This window comes from Amphiura filiformis, chromosome 15 (genome assembly GCF_039555335.1).
Source record: "Amphiura filiformis chromosome 15, Afil_fr2py, whole genome shotgun sequence".
Taxonomy (NCBI): Eukaryota; Metazoa; Echinodermata; class Ophiuroidea; order Amphilepidida; family Amphiuridae; genus Amphiura; species Amphiura filiformis.
In genome coordinates this window covers 41,622,138-41,641,944 of record NC_092642.1, presented here as the reverse complement: position 1 = coordinate 41,641,944, position 19,807 = coordinate 41,622,138, and the positions used below count along the sequence as shown (strand labels likewise).

At 36.7% G+C, this 19,807-nt stretch overlaps 1 protein-coding gene across 1 annotated transcript in view; it reads left to right on the top strand.

Annotated features, from left to right (window-relative positions):
• The window catches only part of LOC140171648 (myelin expression factor 2-like), a 40,660-nt gene extending 25,850 nt beyond the window's left edge, over window positions 1-14,810 (top strand). The window contains exons 13-16 of the mRNA XM_072194939.1: window positions 4,647-5,095; window positions 6,821-6,872; window positions 8,684-8,785; window positions 9,991-14,810. Of these exons, the coding sequence (XP_072051040.1) occupies window positions 4,647-5,095; window positions 6,821-6,872; window positions 8,684-8,785; window positions 9,991-10,052 (665 nt within the window). The 3' untranslated portion in view covers window positions 10,053-14,810. The remainder of the gene's footprint in view (window positions 1-4,646; window positions 5,096-6,820; window positions 6,873-8,683; window positions 8,786-9,990) is intronic.
• The last annotated feature ends 4,997 nt before the right edge of the window (window positions 14,811-19,807 follow it).

The following is a 19,807-nucleotide window of genomic DNA, read 5'->3' as shown; positions in this document are numbered from 1 at the left end:
TTATGTCAACTGTTTTGACATCACATAGGTGATGTATATATGTGGACCAGAAAAGTAGCACTGGCATGTTCAAATTCAAGGAAACTCTGAGACCCAGCTGAACATGATTTTGAAGGGCAGAACACATGACTCGTATACTATTCCCAACAAAATGCTGCCATGTTGAATTTCTTGTTGTTCTTAAAGCCATTACAGAAAAAAACAGATATAGAAGTGAGGGTTGAAAAGACTTGTTGTAGTCCTACTAGGTAGGGCATAATTGGTGGCTGTGGAAAAAAGTAACCCCTAATTCAGAGAATTGATGCGTTCAAAGTGAAATTTACCGTTCCTCTAATGGGAAATCAAAATTCTTCAGTTGCTCCTTAAAAGCAAAAGGTCCACAGCATGTTTGGATTTTAGTTGCCATACATAGTATGTAGTGTATCTTGATGTAGATTATTCATCCAGTAGTTTAAAACATTTTGAAATATACTGGAACTGAAATTTTTGTAACTCACTTTGCTACGTTTCGTGTATAGTTAGTCAATGTACAATGTATATGGCTTAGAAAAAGACCAAAACAAAATATAAGGAAATAAAAAGTTGTTTGTAAACAGCCAATGAGTTTGTTATGGACCTCTATTGCTTCACCCTAGGTCAATTTAAAAAGTATGTCTCTTTCATCTTTTCCAGGAAAAATTCAATGTTTTTGCCAAAAAGATAGGACCTGTCCAGAACAAATTTGTTTGATATTATGCTCAAGTCTCTCAGTGTTCCAAGATAATTTAAATTCCTGTGTTAGTACAGCTGCTAAACACCCAAACTGGGAGCCAGAGCCATTATGCACTTTCTGTTAGAGTGCAATGCTTCAGGGTTACCTGTGTGTACATGTCTGTCTGTGTCTCAATTGTGCTTGCATTACTTAAAGGAACACTCCTGCAATCACAACATTATGCCTTATATGTTAGAAAAATAATTATCAAACACAAACCACATGGTTTTATTTAAAACAAACTCATATTAACCTTAAAAATGAATAAAAACAGCTGTCTATCACCATGCGATATTCAAATTTCCCAGGCAATGACGTCCCAGTAACACAATGAAGGCTGACGACAATTGAGCACAAATAACCATGACGTCATTGCCACAGGCAATTTCGGCACAGGAATTTTGAATATTGTGTGTTGAGCGCTGGCTGTTTTTATGGTCAATAGGAGTTTGTTTTAAATAAAACCATGTAATTCCTGCTTGATAATTGTTTTCCTAACATAAAAGGCATAATGTTGTGATTGATGGAGTGTTCCTTTAACTTGTTGTCATCTCTATGTAGGTCATGGTCATGGAGCAAATCTCAAGTTCAATAATGAGGCATGAACATGCTTAAAGCAAAACCTCCTATGTAACCTGTAGGCAGTTTTGTTTTAAACATGTTCAGGGGCCACAAGCACATAGGAGGTTTTTCCTGCCCAATAGCGCACTAGTTTTCTATTAAACATTATAAACTGGTTGTCTTCAGCCTTCAGAAAAAGAAATGGGCTATTCTAGTTGAAATCAATATACACCCTATGGAAGACATGATCTTAAAACAGGGAAGGTGAATTTGAAATCTACGCACCCTGTGTTGGAATTAACTAAGGTCATGTCTTCCATAGAGGATGTGTGGATCATTTCAACTGGAAGAGCCCATTTCCCCCTTGTCTTGTCAAGCAAGCTTTTTATTTGCTGTTTTAAATTCTTATTTACAGTGTAATAGTTGTTGTTATATACCTCATATATAGATTCCCGTCATCTGATTGGTTAAAAGTGCATTAATTGAATTAGCTATGCCCCCATTTTAAGAATTACGTCAAAAATGAATATCTTTTTTTAAAACTATTCCTGAGGAATAGTCATTTTAAAATCTCATTCTCGATTGAATAATATCACTGTTTACAATGCCTCACTGCTAATTGCGACATTAAGATCATAGAAGATACTGATTTTTGTTTTGACGACGCCATGCAACATCGCTAGTCCGCCGAGCTGGTGAAAACAAAACAAGCAAGCACTGACACAGAGAAATTGTGGCCAAATAGACTGGATCAAAAGAGAATTACGCTTCCAACTCGGGGGTAGCGCTAGAACAAATCGCTCCAGAGTCCACAGGGACCCCCAAACTTGCAGAAAATCTGAAAGTTGGGGGTCTGAATTGTATTTTGGTGAGTCAGAGTTGCACAAGTACAGCATAAATAGTATGACCTAAAAACCAACTTGTTTTTAAAATGAATCGGATGAAGATACTCTACAAGCTGTCAGCATTATGAAGTGCAGTGAAAATAGGAATGGAAGCTTAAACTAGGGATGACCAATGAACCATCAACTTGATTAGAACACTCCCATAGACATGCAGGGAGCTCAACTGTGCACTGCTTGCACAGACATTTCTAAATTGATCTCATTCTTTTATTTTTCAATATTTGTCTGTAAAAATTGAGGAAGTTAATGCCAATTATATTTTGTAACTATCTTGCAAATTACAGCAACATAACTTATTTAATTTTCCTGTAAGTGCGAATCAAAATTGGTCCATCACCACAGTGCGCTTAATTGCCAGTGGCTGAGTTCAGCACTGCTCAAGAATGGCACAAAATATTCATGTCAATAATTTCAGGTGAAAAACGTGGCCTACTGAGCTGAAATTTGGCAGAGTTGCCAGTAATACCTCTATCATACCCTCTGTACAAAGGTTAAAATATTGAACAAGTAGATCTCGAGTTAAAAATTAAATCACCAGCTTCCCTTTGGAATTTCCATATTCCTTTCGAATCATGCTAAGAAGACACCTTTCTGAACATAAATGTGAAGTTTCGTGCTCATTTGATGTATTTTTCACCTGATTTCAACCCTAAACATTTTCTTATATTTAAACCATCTGCACTGACTTGCTGCTATACACGTTACAGGAGCTGTACTTTTAAAATACGCTACTAAATCAATAATGAGTCTTTCACTCCATTGTTAAAGTATTGTGCTCCCTGTAGCATATAAAGTGACCAAGCCCTGGAGTGTGATGGTTTTGTAGCACATGACAGTATTCATTCAAGCCTATCAAGGTCAGTTATTAGCCATTTGCTGAATGGCTGGGCATTATCAGCTATCAAAGAGATACCTTATGCTGCTGCCAATCACAATAGAGGTTAAACATTTTGTTAAAACCCCAGAAGTGATATCAGGACAAAGCTGTGCATGTTGGTACTTGATTGTTTGGATTCCTATGTTGAAAATCTCTTGTAGTACATTAGTATTTTTCTTATGTGTAGTGTATATTGTTGTGGAAAAAAAAGTTCACCTGGACTTTTGATTTTGTGCCACTTTGGCCATTATGCATGATTTTTGGCAAATGTTTTCTAAAAGCATGATTTCAGTGCCTCGGTTTGAAGAAATACTTAATGCTATTGACTAGTAAAGTGCCATTTCATAAGAAACCCTTTGATACTTTCACAATATGCTTGTTTCATGTTTGCATATATATTAAAATAAAGAAATATAAAAGGTAAATATATGCTTATACCAAGTTTGCTCACATTGCTATATTTAGACTTTGTCAATTTATTTCGTTCCAATGACCGGTCAGAATGGGAAACTTTGAAAATTCATAATTCGAAAAGTTTTTGACCGATTTTGACCTTTTAACCACCAAAATACTTCTGTTGATGAGTTCTTTCCATAAAACAATCGTTTGTAGCAATAGGGGCAACATGAAATTATGATGGTCATCCCTACTTAAACTTGCTAAAACTAGGCTTAGGCCTAACTTCTAAGCTTCAAAGTCATCGTCACAGACTTAAAAAATCACATTGAATGTGCCCATTATATCGATTGAATGATAATTCGCAAATATAAGGATCATCTGGAGGAAATAGTTGGTAAGAATAAATAAATGCTTGCTCCTAAATCCAACCATAGGCCCTAGTTCTACTACTGAAGCCTTGCCGTGGTCTACGGACTGCGGCCAGAGGATGGAAGACATTCCCATAACCCAATGGGGTTTCTGACCTTGGTATGTCTGGCTTTTGTACACATGTGGCAAGTTGACCATACCTTGCATTGGGATTGTGTGCAAATATCTGGTGTTTTCATCCTATTATTTAACATTGAAAACATTGAGACTTATAAATAAAATTAATGCAGTGGGACAATATGAATGTTTCCTGTAAGAAAATCGAATATCAGTCTTAAGTCTCAACTATTAGCTCGTTGGCTGCAGTTTTAAAATGACCATTTTGTGTGTGTGGCAATGGGGACTTTGCCTTTAAAATTAGGTTATATTGATCAAATTTCCCAATCATAGTGCATTGTATGAATGCCTTTAAGTCTCCTCTGGTCTGGGGCCTAGTCGTCACTCTGACAAACTTAGACTTGTCCTATACATCCTAGTCTAGCCTAGCATATTCTTTTAACCAATCAAATGACAACCTATTTTATTTGGTATATATTATTGTTGAACCCGTCTCTAAATGTGAAATAGTTTGTTTTCCTTGACCAAGAAACATTGCTGGAGTTGTAGAATTAATTGCAGGTAATCTGTATTTGCTTTTCAGTTCATATTGAAAGCAGCACGGTGTTGACATTATCATCTGTAATTAATAGATTACACTGCATGTGTTTTGTTTTATGTACTACAGGACTTGGCAGTGACCGCGGTTTGGGTTCTTTGGGAAGCGGTGGTCTAGGCGGAGGACAAAGCTCACTGGATCTTGGTGGGCTTGGAACCGATTTACTTGGAGGTGGCGGCAGCATGGGCCTTGGAGGGTTGGGTGATTCTGGTAGCAGCCTTGGGGGAGGAATGGGCATGGGTCGTATTGGAGGGATGGGAGGACTAGGTGGAATAGGGGGAGGTGGTGGTCTCCTTGGAAACTACGGAGGAGGAAACAGTGGTATGGGTGGAGGACGAATGGATGATTTGCTAGGAGGCGGCGGTGGTGGCAGCGGTGGCGGCGGAAGAATGGGACGGGATAGAGACAGGGACAGGGGAGGACGGGATAGGGGGGACAGGGATAGAGGAGGCAGAGGAGAACGTGGAAGCCGATTTGGAACACCTAAAGAAGGAGGCTGCCAAGTCTTCATTAGAAATGTAAGTATTTCTGATATACCTGAATAACTATTTCAAAGGTGAAAAATTGAGTTGATGTAATATGATTATTTGTCTGTTGTGGAATGAAATAAATATTGGCGATTTAACGTGCACTTCACTGTAGGGTACCAGTACACTTCAACAAATTATTCCACCACCACTGATATACATCGAGGCAGGGTTCGCAGGTTTTTGCCGCAGGTGGAAAAAAACGTGGTTTTAACCACTTGGCAAAAACAGTTTTTGCCGGCAAAAATGGCAAAAACTAAAAAAGTGATTTATAGTTCAATTTTTTCATCTCAAAACAAATTATTAAGTTACAAAAATAAGTTCCCGAGTGTAACAAGGCCAGATTTTGTAATTATAAGCAATATATTAAGAAATTAAAGGCATGCGTTTTCATTGCTCAAGTGCATTTAATCGAAATGTGGCATGTATCAAATTCAAAACTTTTTCATTTTAAGGACTTGATGAAAAAAAAATATGTTGAATGATTCGTTGAAAGATGTGTGTTACTGTTTATGAGCTTTCTGTGTCACTTTTTAATATTTGAGTGACTATGTGTGAGTTTTTGCCAGTTTTTGCCATTTTTGCCGGTTTAAACCGGGCAAAAATAGTTTTTGCCAGGTTTTTGCCACTTTGCCTGTTTTTGCCAGCAAAAACCGAACCCTGCATCGAGGGGTCAGTGACGCAAAGATTAGCTTCATTTTTTGCAAATATGAAAATTTTCAGAAACATGAATACTTTCCAATAAACACATAATAGTAACCCCATTTAGCACCCCATTGAAATCAATGGCCAGTGAAACAGAGACTTTACTACACAAGTCAATGTGGACCATTATCTTAATTTAAACGTATTTTTCTCAGAATCGCCAAAATGGAGTTACGACTTTGTCTCACTGACCCCTCGACATCAAAGTAATTTCACTTCAATGTGGGCAAAACCATAGTGCTACTCCTCTCGGTACTTAGACTGTAATTATCCTGTAATAGCTTCCCATGGGTGGGGTGAGGCAAGCGAGGTAAAGCACCATGTCCAAGTGCACAACATGTTGGCACTGCTGGGACTTGAACCAATGACCACAAGCTAGCTTGCAATTATGAGTCTATACCGCTGCGCCTCCGTGCACTCCTAGTTACATAGGGTTGCTTGAAATTTTAATAGATTAAAAAGTGACCCTCATTATATGAGAACATGTTGTTGTATGTCAATATATTAATGGTAGAATGGTGTATCATGGTAGGCAATGTATGTGGCACATTTTGTATACTTTTAACAGACCTGGCTCTCACAATGTCATGTTACGATATATAATATACGATCTTATAATATGAAATTGGTTAATTTTTTTTAAACTTGATTTTTTGGCATATTAGTAATGTTTACACATGTCCTAACTTGCACCTAAATGGAATCAGTCAAATTTGTTGTGTTTGTGGGTCAACAGAGCAAAGTTCGACATACAGTCATAATTCATGATTATGACTTTATGTCCTTCCATAGAACTGCATGTTAAACAGCCAAAATAACCAGTAGGGTTTCTTTCACTTTACCTTGTTATATCAGCTCAAAATGGACAGAAAACCCTTTGCGTCAATTATTACTTGTATTATTTCAGCATTTTGAGTATAAAATAACAAATTTAAAATTGGAAGGAAATCGTACATTAAGGCTTTAATTGACTGACTGCAATATTTTCATTTTGCCTGATATTTTTGACAGCTTCCATTTGCCTATTCGTGGAAAGAACTGAAAGATCGATTCAAGAAAACAGGTAGGTATTGCAACTTACAGAATCTTCACAATACTATTTTGACCAATCAAGATTTATTCAAGAGTAGTTACACAAACTTAACTCAAGTAACCTTCTAACTGCTCTGCAAGGAACCGGGCCGGTACTGTGCAGTACCACAGCTGGTGGGTCCTATGCAGTAGCAGCATTGGTACTGTGTAGGTACTTTGTGTGTTCCAGTCAGGTACCTTAGCGACAGTGTACCTGTGCAGGCAGCCACAATAGGAATCTTGTAGTGCAGGTTATAATGTGGGTTACACTGTGCAATCACCACTACGAACAGCTCACAAAACTGAAGCATCACACAGGAATACATTGTGAAAAATTGTTTGTTTGTTTGTTTTATTTCTTCTTTAACCTGGGACACTCAATCAGTTGAAAACACAATTAATCATCTGTTCTTCCTTGAGGCCCATTGTTTAACAATCTTCCATCAGAGGTATCTTTTATTAAGGCACCAGAAACAAATTTGTTCAATCTTTGGATCGACCGTCGATGTTGCTTCGATGCTTGTTATTAATGAACTAACAACTAATTTATCAGAATTAATGCTAATTTTATATCTTTCAATATCAATACAGGCAAAAACTCATGTGTTATAACAATTAACAATAGTCAATTAATTGATTTCATAAATATTAAGGATCGACCAAGCATCGATGGTCAATCGAAAGATCGAACCAATTTGTTTCTATTGCTTAAGAAGCCTCTGTTTCCAGATGCCTTTGAGTTTCCAGATGCCTTTGTGAGAGGTAAAGGGTTACTGGAACCTTTGATGTGGATTTCATAAATGGTAAATGATTATGCTCAAAAGTTGCTTCTGCTTCAGGATTCTTTTGTGAGAGGCCTCTCGTAGAACAAGAAACTTCCATGATCTGAGTGTATACGCTGGCAAAATTATGTAATAATCGGTTTAACTACCATAGCAATAGGTGAAAACAATAATTATTTTTGAATATACCGTGCTGCACTGGTACGTTCATGCGGTACCTCTGCATTGACCTGTATCATGCTGATCACTCACACCTGTAAGGTTAGTATCTTTGAAAAGACCAGTATTGTATTCAATCTATGATTGCAGACATACACAGGTGATGAGTGCAACCTGCTTGTAGTGCAGCGATGTATTCAAAAATTGTTTTCACCCATTGCTATGGTAGTTATCTGATTACATACATGTATTACATCACTTCGCCAGCGTATAGGTACATGAAAATGCTCAGTCAGTAAATGCATTCATACAGCTTGCACAATCATCAACTGTAAAGTATCCTGCTTCTAGGTTCTTATAATCTCAGAAAAAAAATGTTCAAACATGTTATAGGCCTAATTGGAAATAGTCACATTTATATCTCAAACTGTGTAATGTGCTTATCTTCATCATACATTGATTGGTGGGGAGGGGGTATACGGAAGATGAACATTGAGGCAACACTATTATAATGCTTAGATTTTATCTGAAGTAGCTCTGATAATGGGCTATTCCATTTAAAATCCACACTACCCATGTGGAAGATTTAGCTGAAGTCTTCCACAGAGGGAGTATAAGTTCCGAATAGAACAGACAATTGGGTAACTTCCATTTCAACTACTCACTCCAGTTGTGGAAGATATAGGTAAAACCATTTCAAAATGATTAACTTTGACCAATTCCATTTGAAAAACATATTCCCCCTGTGGAAGATATTTCCAAAAATCTTCTACAGGGATAGTGTGGATTTTAAATGGAATAGCCCAATCACTAACACCTGCTAACAGTATAATTAAGTGATACATTATGTTTACTTCCGCAGCTCCTGTTCGTTATGCTGAGATCGCTCAGGATGAGAAGGGCAAGTCCCGTGGTTTTGGTATGGTCCGATTTGAGGAACCAGAAGACGCTCTCAGGGCTATCCGTATCCTTTTGATTTCTGATTCACTAATTTGATACATATGGTTGTTATGTAATTATTGGCTTCGAAGAAAGATTTTGATTGGTTACAAAGAGGCCTATGTCATAAATTGAACCAATCACAGATATGATAAGAATGGCCATTATAGTATGTGAGCTAGAGTGGCCCCTTAATCTTCTTAAATGGGGGATTTGGTATCACTAGCGGTTGAGTTAACGGGACCGATTACTAAAACGGGAAGAATCGCTGAACAGATAACATGATGATAGAGACTATTTATAGGCATAGGGCCTAATGCTTCCTTCCTTCCTCCTGTACCCTTACGATATTTAGTAGGCCTAATCACGTTATCCCATCCCATATACCATAAACCGTACCCGTGTGCAAGTTGGCTATGCGCACCCGCGTGCGAGTCAAGTCGCGCGCGCGGTACGCCGAACCGCTAACGAGGGCGCGATTTCTGCTAGCCAAGTGGACGCGTTGGTTGGCATAGCCCGTAAACAAACAACCGCTAGGGGGTCTATATATTTGCCCGGATTTTGAGGCCAATACTTGACCGTTTTCAACCAAATAAACTTTAAACACATTGTCGTATATTCCTTGATCTCCCGTGTGAATTTGACGACATTTGGATCGAAACTGACGGAGCTGGTTCGTTCACATACACACCCACAAACACACAACATTCGCCTATTTATAGTAAGATGATGGGGGGGGGTCTGCACTGCTACCGGAGATAGTTGACATCATGGGGTATACAAAAATGAAATGAAGGAAAAGCTCATCAAACTATACATAGGGTCAAATTTCAAACTTGCTCGTATTGTGTTCAAAACCATCAATATATTACTTTAGTATGAAGATAAAGAAAATGTATTGTTTGACTTATGTATGGTGTACAATTCTTGAGTTATTTCCAAAAAGATCAAATTTTGGTCAAAAATATAAAAATTCTCCAATTTTGACTAAAGAGATGTCAAAATATCCGTTTTGATTTAACAATTCAAATATAAAGACAGCATTGCACAATCAGAGATGTTTAGTTACTGTGGGCAACATAGCAAAAATCAATCAACGTTGAAACTGAAAAAGAAATAGGCCGGGATCTATTGAGGCCTATTGACCAATTTGCTGATAATAAGGTGTTCCCCCCAGGTCTGTTAATCTTTCTCTTTCTGTGTAGCATTCCTTGACTAAGCTTTTTACAGGTGAAATGAACGGTGCCAATCTGGATGGAAGGAACATTGAGGTTCAGCTGGACTGTTATTGATCATATCGGTGGAATTGATTTCTTGGGTTCCCATCGGGAGGCAGCCTCATCATTGTACAGTCACATCTCGTTTTTGCTGCAACGGTCTCGATCTATGTCAGTAGTTTTGTAAATCGCAGCCGTAGTTCTCTTGTTTTAATATAGTAACTCAGAATATTTGGATTTCTTGCACATCTGTAATGTCTGTTATCGTGGTCGGTGGTTTTAGCCATTGGATCTTGATTTATTGTGTATGTCCCGTCGTCGTTCGATTCAGAAGTAACCCTGTAATGAATGAGCAACAGCAAAATGAGAACCCGTGTTAAATAACTATTTGAGTGTTTGAATTTTTAACAAAATTATGGTCGGATTTTGCTGGGTGTTATTTTTGGTAAGTGGTGTTTTGTCCTGTTGTAATATATTCAAGGCATCTATCACATTGTATATTTGAAGGCCTTTGGCTACTTATAACAGTTTCTATGTAAGCAGATATTTTGTATAATGTTAGTATGTTGCCATCACTATATCTAATATGTAAGCTCGCTAGGAGGTTGAACCTTTTATGGGCACAGTCGTCATTATGCTGATTATGTGTACATCTTAAATTGTTGCGTTCACAGGCACTTAGGTGTAGCGTGTACATTTTTTATGGTACTATTAAGATTAAATTGTTATTTTTGCTGACACATTGTATTTGGAGATTGGGTTGTGTCGACGTATCTGCTAAGATGTTACTTCGCAATGTAAATTTGAGAAAGACCAAGTCAGCAGGTTTATGGTTGTTGTTGCAGGAAGAAACTTTAGCAGTTTTTTAGGACATGTATTTGGAATTTGTTTTTGGAAAAAAATGTGAATTTGATCTTACGTCTCTTTAGAAGGGAAATGAGAAAATATCCAAAATCAAAGTGTGGAATATAGCCATTCAGAGGTGCATAGATTTGACAAAGTGCTTCAACGATTATATTTCTCTCACAAAAAGAAGTAGTATGTACAACTGCCTTGCTAAAAGATTGAAACCAAAAATTGGCTTGACTTATTTATACAGTGCTCTTAATCATCGATTTGAATATGGAAGGATATGATTTGGTTTTACTTTATTTTTCAGCTTTGTACCATTTTGTCAGCGTATTGAATCACCATATAAAATTTGTATCATCATTAATGAACTAAATTTGGTTATGTTGGGCAGCGAAGTAAGAAAATTGGAATGGCAATCCTGCAATATTGGTTGACAGCTGATGTTTTTGTAGAATTTTGTCAAGAATTGTATATTTTTATCATGTAACATGGGTATTGTCTGTCATTAAAGGATTTTTTCAGCATAGTTGGCAGTGAAATTCAGCACCATAAACAGCACTTCATGTAGAGTGTTTTTACCATTGTTTTCCAACTAAAGTTAATTTGGCACAGTGGGCAATGAAGTTAAGTGAAAAGTGGTATTTCTTGCAAATGATTCATAGCCGATTTCAAAGTGCAAGTTTTGTTAAGAACTGTTCAGTATTTTGTAACATTTGAACTGTCGTAAAGGATCCTTGATTTGACAAAATGAACGCTGAAGTTTGGCTCATATTGGCTTTTTTGCAAAATGTTTCACTGCTGTTTTTCCAAGTAGAGTTTTGTTAAGAACAGAATTGTATTATCATGTAACATTTGTATTGTCATAAGGGATTGGTATAAATCTAGCAATGTTGACAAAATGGCCTATCTTCCAACTGTTTAACAGCTGTTTTTCCCAGTTTTGTCACCAAATGTAACATTTGCAGTGTCTGTCATACGGATTCTAAATTGGGCAAAGTGGATACTGAAGTTCAGCAGAAATGGGCATTTCTTCCAAAACAATTTCACAGGCCGCTTTGTTCCGAAATCCGAATAGTCTTGTCAAGAACTGTGTAGAATTATCACGACAAGCTTGTATTGTCATTAAGGATATTATTCAGTAAGTTGGCAGTGAAATTCATTAGCATCAATAACATTTCTTGCAATATTTTTTCAGTTGTTTTCCAGGTAATAGTTTTGTCAAGAATTGTTATTATGTAATATTTGTATTGTCATAAGGGTTTGGTAAACAATGAAGTTTAGGGCAAATGGCGTATCCTGCAAAATGTTTAACAGCTATTGGTCAAATGTAACATGTATTTTCTGTCATGAAGGATTCTAATTTGGCAAAGTGGGTACTGAAGTTCAGTGCAAATTGGCATTTCTTGCAAAACAATTTCACAGGCTGCGGTGTTCCGAAGTTCAAATAGAGTTTTGTCAAGAACTGTAGAATTACCATGACAAGGATCTTATTCAGTTAGTTGGCAGTGAAATTCAGTAGCTTCGATAACATCTCTTGCAATAATGTTTCACAGTTGTTAACCAGGTAAGAGTTTTGCCAAGAACTGTTATAAGGCTCCTAAATTTGGCAAAGTGGATGCTGAAGTTTGACGCAAGTTGACATTATTTTGCCAAATGTTTCGCAACTGTTTTCCAAAGTATTTTTGTCAATAGCTGAATAGTAAGTATTATCACATATCAATTGTATTATCATAAAAGATCATTAATTTGACAAAGTGGATGCTGAAGTTATGCACAAATGGCATTTCTTGTAAAATTGGATGATTCACAGCAGTTTTCCAAGTCTAGTTTTGTGAAGAACTGCTTAGTATTATCATGTAGTATTTGTCTTGTCATAGAGATTATTAATGACGTTAGTACAAAGTGGCATTTCTTGCAAAATGTTTTACAGCTGTTTTCCAAGTGGAGTTTTGTCAAGAACTGAAACCTAGTATTATCATGTAACATTTGTATTGTCACAAAGGCTCCTAAATTTTTGCAAAGTGGACACAGAAATTGATCACAAATTGGCATTTCTTGCAAAAGAAATTCTCAGCTCTTTTGTAGTTTTGTTAAGAACTATATGGTATTATCATGTAACATTTGTATTGTCATGTAGGATCATTAATCCAGTTATTGTGAGTGATGACGTTAAGCACAAGTTTACATTTCTTGCAAAAGTAGTTCCAAGATGATTTCCAAGCACGAGTTTTGGCAAACATTGTGTAGAATTGTTGTGTTTAAGGATTGTTAATCTGGCAAAGTTGATGATGAAGTTAAGCACAACTGGTTTCAATATTGGTTCACAGCAGCTGATTTCGCAATCAGTCACAGGTATTAAAAACTTCATGTAAGATGCTTTTGATTTTATGCAATATGATATGATTGACATCAGCAAAGTTGTTCCCTTGTAGGGTCTGCATTTAATCAAATGGAATATGTTTGAAGCTACAGAAGAAGTTATACAAAAGTATGGTGATTAAATCAGATGATGATGCACATGTGTTTTAAAGGAAATGAGCATGGCAGGTTTGCAAGTATGTTTACCTGGTTATAATAATGCAAGATTTGATAAGTATTTGTGCTTCTGGCTTTTGGATGTTCCTTTTGATTGATGTAATGTTATATAAAAACAAAACAGCTGGAACCAATGATTAAATGTCGGTTTTGGATAAGTTATCAGTAATGTTAAAATTGTTAAAATTGAGCTTGTCGTATGGAATTTGCACCATTTCAGAAAACAACAATTCCGATTTTCCAATGTCGATTGCAAATTGAAAATAAAGGGTTTTAAGAGGTATTGTCGATTTGGGATGGTACTTATTTCCAGTATATAAAACCTCCTTCATAATGTTTAGTGGATGGTTTCAGATGTGTTATGGTTGTCTCCACTGAAGATATTTGATCATAATTGGAAAAATAAGCTTTCATTGCCGGTGACTATTTCATTAACGTTTTTATCCTAGGAGTTAATGGATGTCAGGAATTCCAAGATGAAATGTCATTTAATCGCATTTGGATACATATGATATCAATATCATTTACAGAAAAAAAGGATATGGAGACTTCATGGTTTCTAAGCTGTGTTTTGGGTATAATTATATATCTTGTTGTTACTAAGTACCCGGTATGTGAAACTTCTTGTTTGCCAAGGAAAAATATTGTATCTGTGTCATGGCGACCAATGAGTGAAATGCAAAATTTGAAATGTCCTGGAAATGATGTGTATTATTGTGCATTGCATTTCGATTGTAGCAACACTGATAAAATCGTATGGTGTATTTTGTAATCTGCGATATAAGTATAGAAGCTAGTATTTTTAAGGTCATGTATACTTTCTGTTAGCACGTATTACTATTACCAGATGTATATATCGTTTGCTGGTGTGTGATCTAAACATCGTAAGACTTGTCAAGGATTTGTTCGGGAGAAGTAATCATCAAATTCACAATGACTTGAGTATATTATTGGAATTGAATGTTGAAGTCCGATGTTTAAGATCAATACTATGCTATCCACTATCCATTCAGTAACACTTCATCAAGTCAACTCCAAAATGGAATACAGCAAGATAGATTTAATGTTGGCATATGTGGGAATGTTTGAAAGATTCATTGCATAGATGGTGGTTCGAAGGGTATATCTACCTTATCCAAGCTGGGTAAAATGGAAAACAAAGATGTGAAAATCGAAAGATGAGTCTCTGAGAGTCTTTTATGTCATCAGCTGTTTGGTTATTCCTTTCCATGATATTTCCAACAGTCAAGACATCAGAAGCGGGGAAATTTGATTGTATTTGCCAATTGCTTAACAGTGATGAAGTGAGATTGAGCGACATAAGGAAAATATTATAGTTATCAGATGTTCTGGATCATGTTTTAGATTTTGTTAACTTTGTGGAGATTCTTCCCACCTGTAGTTTGCAGCTTTAAGTGTTATAATAAAGAAATCGTAGTAAGTGAATTTCTGGACGTCTTTGGTGTGAACATTTCTGTGCGATATCCTCTTGTATGTTACGTAACGTGTTTCTATTTGCACAGAGAGGAGAGTGAGTGAAATTTTAGATGCAGGTTAAGGGTGTTTTTATATCTGTGGAAACTTTTTTATGTGGTCCGATTATTTCAAGAAATGTGTTAAAATTGTCATTCATGTGATTTTCAGACATTTTAAAACGAAATTGATACAGGTGATGTTCTTATGAAAGGGTTCCCACAGTTTAGAAAAGTCATAGAATTTAACAAATTGGCAGAAATGTGATGAGATATTGAGTTTGGTCATGGAAATTCCACAGAAGGGTCAAGAGTCACAGAATTTTGATTTTCGTTATTGAGATTCATGGAATTAATTTCCAGACTTCAAGAATGAGCAAAAAAATAAGAGTTTGTTCTTTTAAAATTCGGAGCAAGCATGGTTGAACAAGGGATGGCTGGAGGCCAGTATTTATTGTCATATTTGTCAGAATTTTGGGATTGGCTCATTGAGAAACCATGGAATTTCAAACTTGAGTCGATGGGAACCCTGTACAAGTTGCTGAAGAGATGGATGTCAATCAATAAATTATGAAGAAAATTTGGGTTTGTAGCACAAAAGCAGGCATTTTGATCACACTTTCTTGGTGAAGGATGTTACGATTTCTATGTTCAACTTTAGTAATCTTTTGGAGCTAATTTACAGGGGAATTGGAGCCATTTTTGGTAGGACCATATAAGAAATTTGTCAAACTTGAAACCGTGAATATCAAAATTTGGGATGGTAAATAAATAAATTGCGGATTTATATAGCACCTTTTTACCAGATCTCGGAGGATTCATGGCCTGGTATTGTTCTGATGAGGTTTTGAGACTAATGAAATATCAACTATTGTAACTAAAACTTGGGTTTGGCACACAAATTTGGAAATTTCAATGACATGAATGTCTTTTTTTTAGAACAGTTACTTTTTGGGTGTTACAAATTCTTCAAAGTGTGAGTATGGAGAAGTCAATTTCGGAGATCTTAACTTTTGATTCTCTAGCGACTGTCCGCCTTGGAGCAACCATAGAGAGTTATTTTGGCAGATATTTAAATGGTTTCAGGTTGGTCACTAACTTCAAAATGGGTGGTATTTGTTAATATCAAGGGATTTTCTGCAATCAGTTGTGTGAGATTTGGGTGCAGTGTTCTTGTCGTATTTTTGTAGTATTTGTTTGCAGGCTCTGGTATCTTACATCTGAAGTTGGTGAAGCTGTTTCACCTGTCTGGATCATGGAAGGCAGTCAAGATGTTTCACCAGTTACTGCTAGCCTGTCCAAGAGGCCTCTTGTGAAATATGGATTATATTTGTACATCATGTCAGGCCCTTAGCCATGGGAAGGGGATGCACCCCCACAAAAAAAGTCTGCTTGTTACTGTGCGACTTTGCATACATATGGTCTATTAACCAATTTACCAATAATACCATACTGAAATGTGCACCAAATGGCTTCAATTGGAGATTCATGTTGAAAATGTGTCCCAACTACTGAGATGGCAACAGATGTGCACCACAGAATTCCACTTTTTAATGCTCTTCGTGCTAGCCATGCGCTTGAAATATTTTCTCAAAATATCAAGAGCTATCTTAAGAACTACTGAACCAATACTAGGCTTGTTTGTACTCATTTTAATACATTTTTCATGCTGATTCCAAATATGGTCATGACAATTTACATTTCTGAAATTTTTGAATTTTAAAAAAAAATTTGAAACATGTCGTCTGCAGTCGACACCCCCCTCAAAACCCCAATCATTCCTGGCTATGGGCCTGCATGATATCAACAGGATATTGTGGTAAGTTGATTGGTGAGCTGGGTTCCATCGCAGGCATCAACAGTGTGGCATCTTGCGTGCCAAGAGTACAATGTGAAGTGTAGTTTAATTTTTTTTAATGTGGTTTGCAAATTGCATGGAAAGATAATTATTTTGTCTTGTGAAGAAGTCACTTAAAAGTTGCAGACAGTGTCATATTTGGAAGATACCGTGGGAAATGTAATCCACAACTGCACATTGCACAGATATAATGCAGGCTGCAAATATAGGCTAATTGCATCATTAAGACAATCTGGGATTTCAGCAGGGAATTAATGTTGCGACTTTGAGCATTAATCACCACCATGTGGTGTAGATTAATCATTAATGAATTAAGCCTGATGAATATGTAATTATCTTGTTAATGGGGTTCCTACAGAGTTGGTATAAATTTCTAGTTGTCTTTTAAACAGGGTTCCTATGGAGTCAGAAAGATCATGGAAATTTACTGAAGAATTGGTTCAAATCGTGGAACTTAGAATGGGTCGTGGAAATTCCAGAGAAGATTTTGAAGTTGTGGAAATGTTATTTAATTATGGTCCGGAAATTGAAACTTTCTCAAAATGATGCGAACAGATGAAAGATATAAGTCAAGCACCTTAGATTATTAATACACAGATTGGAATTTTCCATGCCTGTGCGCTCTAAGCGTACTCGAATTCAGCTGACGCCGGTACAGCGTACAGACCTGGCGACATCGCTTTATCTTCTGCTGAAGTTTCTTTTGTATGCGCTTGCGCTGTTTGCGCCATTTTGAGTTTGCTCACGCGGTACCTGACTTAGCGTCGATCCCCTGAGGCAACATGCCATGTTTCCGCGGTATGTCAAGCACAGTCAACTTGAATGGTTGGAGGACAATCTTTGATGTTGCTTTGTCTGGAATTCTGTGATTAAGCTATGGAAAAGTTTGGAAATTTAAAATGAAATTCTATGGGAACCCTGTTTGAAGCTGTATTTGGTGATCTTGATGGAAACTGACATTTACCCTGCATTGACCTTTTAAAGACAAGTCTATGTGGAGCTAACTAAGTGTATATTTAAAGCAAGAACATTGGGAAGGAGAAAGAAACCTGCAATGCTCTATGGATTTTTGTTGGTAGCCTGCTGAATCTGCACTATTGCCTCCGCTTAACACATCAATCATTGCTTTGCATTTTCACCAGCTGTCACCTTCATATTTTATGATTTATTATGATGAATATTCAAGTCATTGTGATGATTGGCAAATCTATTAAATCGAGTCATTAAACACTGTCATCTCTCATTGGCTATCAGGCAATCACATGATGTGATTAGGTCTTCTAAAGGCATGCATAGGGTTGTAGCGCAGGTCATGATCTGAGTAAGTTGGTTGCTTTCAATTTCAATGGAATTTTTATGATGTCCTGAAATGCAAATGACTGTTTCATTGAGATTCTTAATCCCTCCATGAAAAGTTGCAGAAAACTTGGTGGTGGTTATAAAATCCCCGATAAAATTCTTGAGATCTGTAATGTCCATGATTGCTCGAAGCATTTCCCATAATGTTTGTGATTTTTGATGTATATAATGCTTACAGAATTTGTATTGCAGCTTTCAGTAAGAAAAATCATAAGATTTGAATGTTCATGGCTTTTGCACCTGCATGGAGAAAAACATTAATCATGTTGAGTGGGCAATAACAGATGTGTAGTCACCAGAACTTGTGCAATTATTTCTTCAAGAGCAGAGTGGGATTTTATTTTTCAGTTTTCAGCAATTGATTAGTTCCAGGCTCTACATATTTGGGAAATATCAGACAACTACTGCAAATCTTCTACTTTTTGTGCTCATAATGTCACAAATTATCATGGGTTCTGCTTGCTTATTGGGAAAGCAGGTCGGTTTTCACATAATGAGGTAATTTGAATTTATCCGGGGAGTCTGTAGCTATATTTGAAATTCCTAAGGACCTGAAATTGGAATACATTGCCTTACATTTTGCTAGCAATGATTACTCTCTTTAATAAGGTGTTGAAATTGTAAGTTGAAATGTTGGGAAGATTTTGCATTTTGATGAGGGTTTTTTGAAGATGATATTTTTACACTGAGACTAGTCTCGGCTTTTTACCAAGTGATCATGGTATGCTTGACTTGAAAGATACATACATTGAAGGTAAGTAGTCATAAGTAAATTAATGACATAAAGAATTTAGTTTTATTAACACCCAATATCTTTCTACTTCACATTTTGAGGGGTGAGTGACACAAAGGCGTAACTCCCATTTTTTGCGAAAAGCAGATTTTGATATCATAATTTTTAGAAACATTAGCACTTTCAAATTAACACGTGGAAGTAACTCCTTTTAGCACCACATTGAAATCAATGGCCAGTGAAATGGATAAGTTAATGTGGACCATTTTTTTTAAACGGCGAAAATGGAGTTACGTTTTTGTGTCACTGACCCCTCGATTTGTAAGATGATTTTGTTTCCTACATTTTGAATGCATGGATTGGGCTATTCCATTTGAAATTCATACACTCCCTATGGATGACATGACCTTAATCTTCCACACAGGGAGTGTAGATTTCAAATGGAATCACTCGTTACGTAACACCCCAATTGAAATTCACATTCCTTGTGTGGAAGGTTAAGGGCTTGTCTTCCATAGGTATATGGATTTCAACTGGAATAGCTCATGACAAGAGGACTTATACTTGTCTCCAGGAGAAAGGGGGGGGGGTGCATATAGGTTACGGGTGACGGGTATGTACCTACCAGCAGTAGGGGACTCCTGGTTAAGATTTTCTAAAAAAGTGGAAAGATAAAAAAGATGTTCTAAAAAAGGGTCATTTGGAACAGCATTTAAAAATGGGGACTTTGAGTAGACTTTCAAATTGGGTTGCAGACTACTCAAACTCAAGGGGATGTGCAATAATTATGAGCCCTGGATGGAGGGTAAAACTGGGGGGACAAGACATTTTTTGCGAGCCGAAAAGGGCGGGGGAGCGATTTTTGATACATTCATGGGACACCTTTTAAATAAAACGCTCTAACAAAGCTTGGGAAAACAGTACAGAAACGCTTAAATATGCAAGGTGCAACATATATCTAAAAAGGTTTGCAAATTGTGATCCTAAAAATTTGGCTTGTACCGGGGGATTTTTTGCAGGT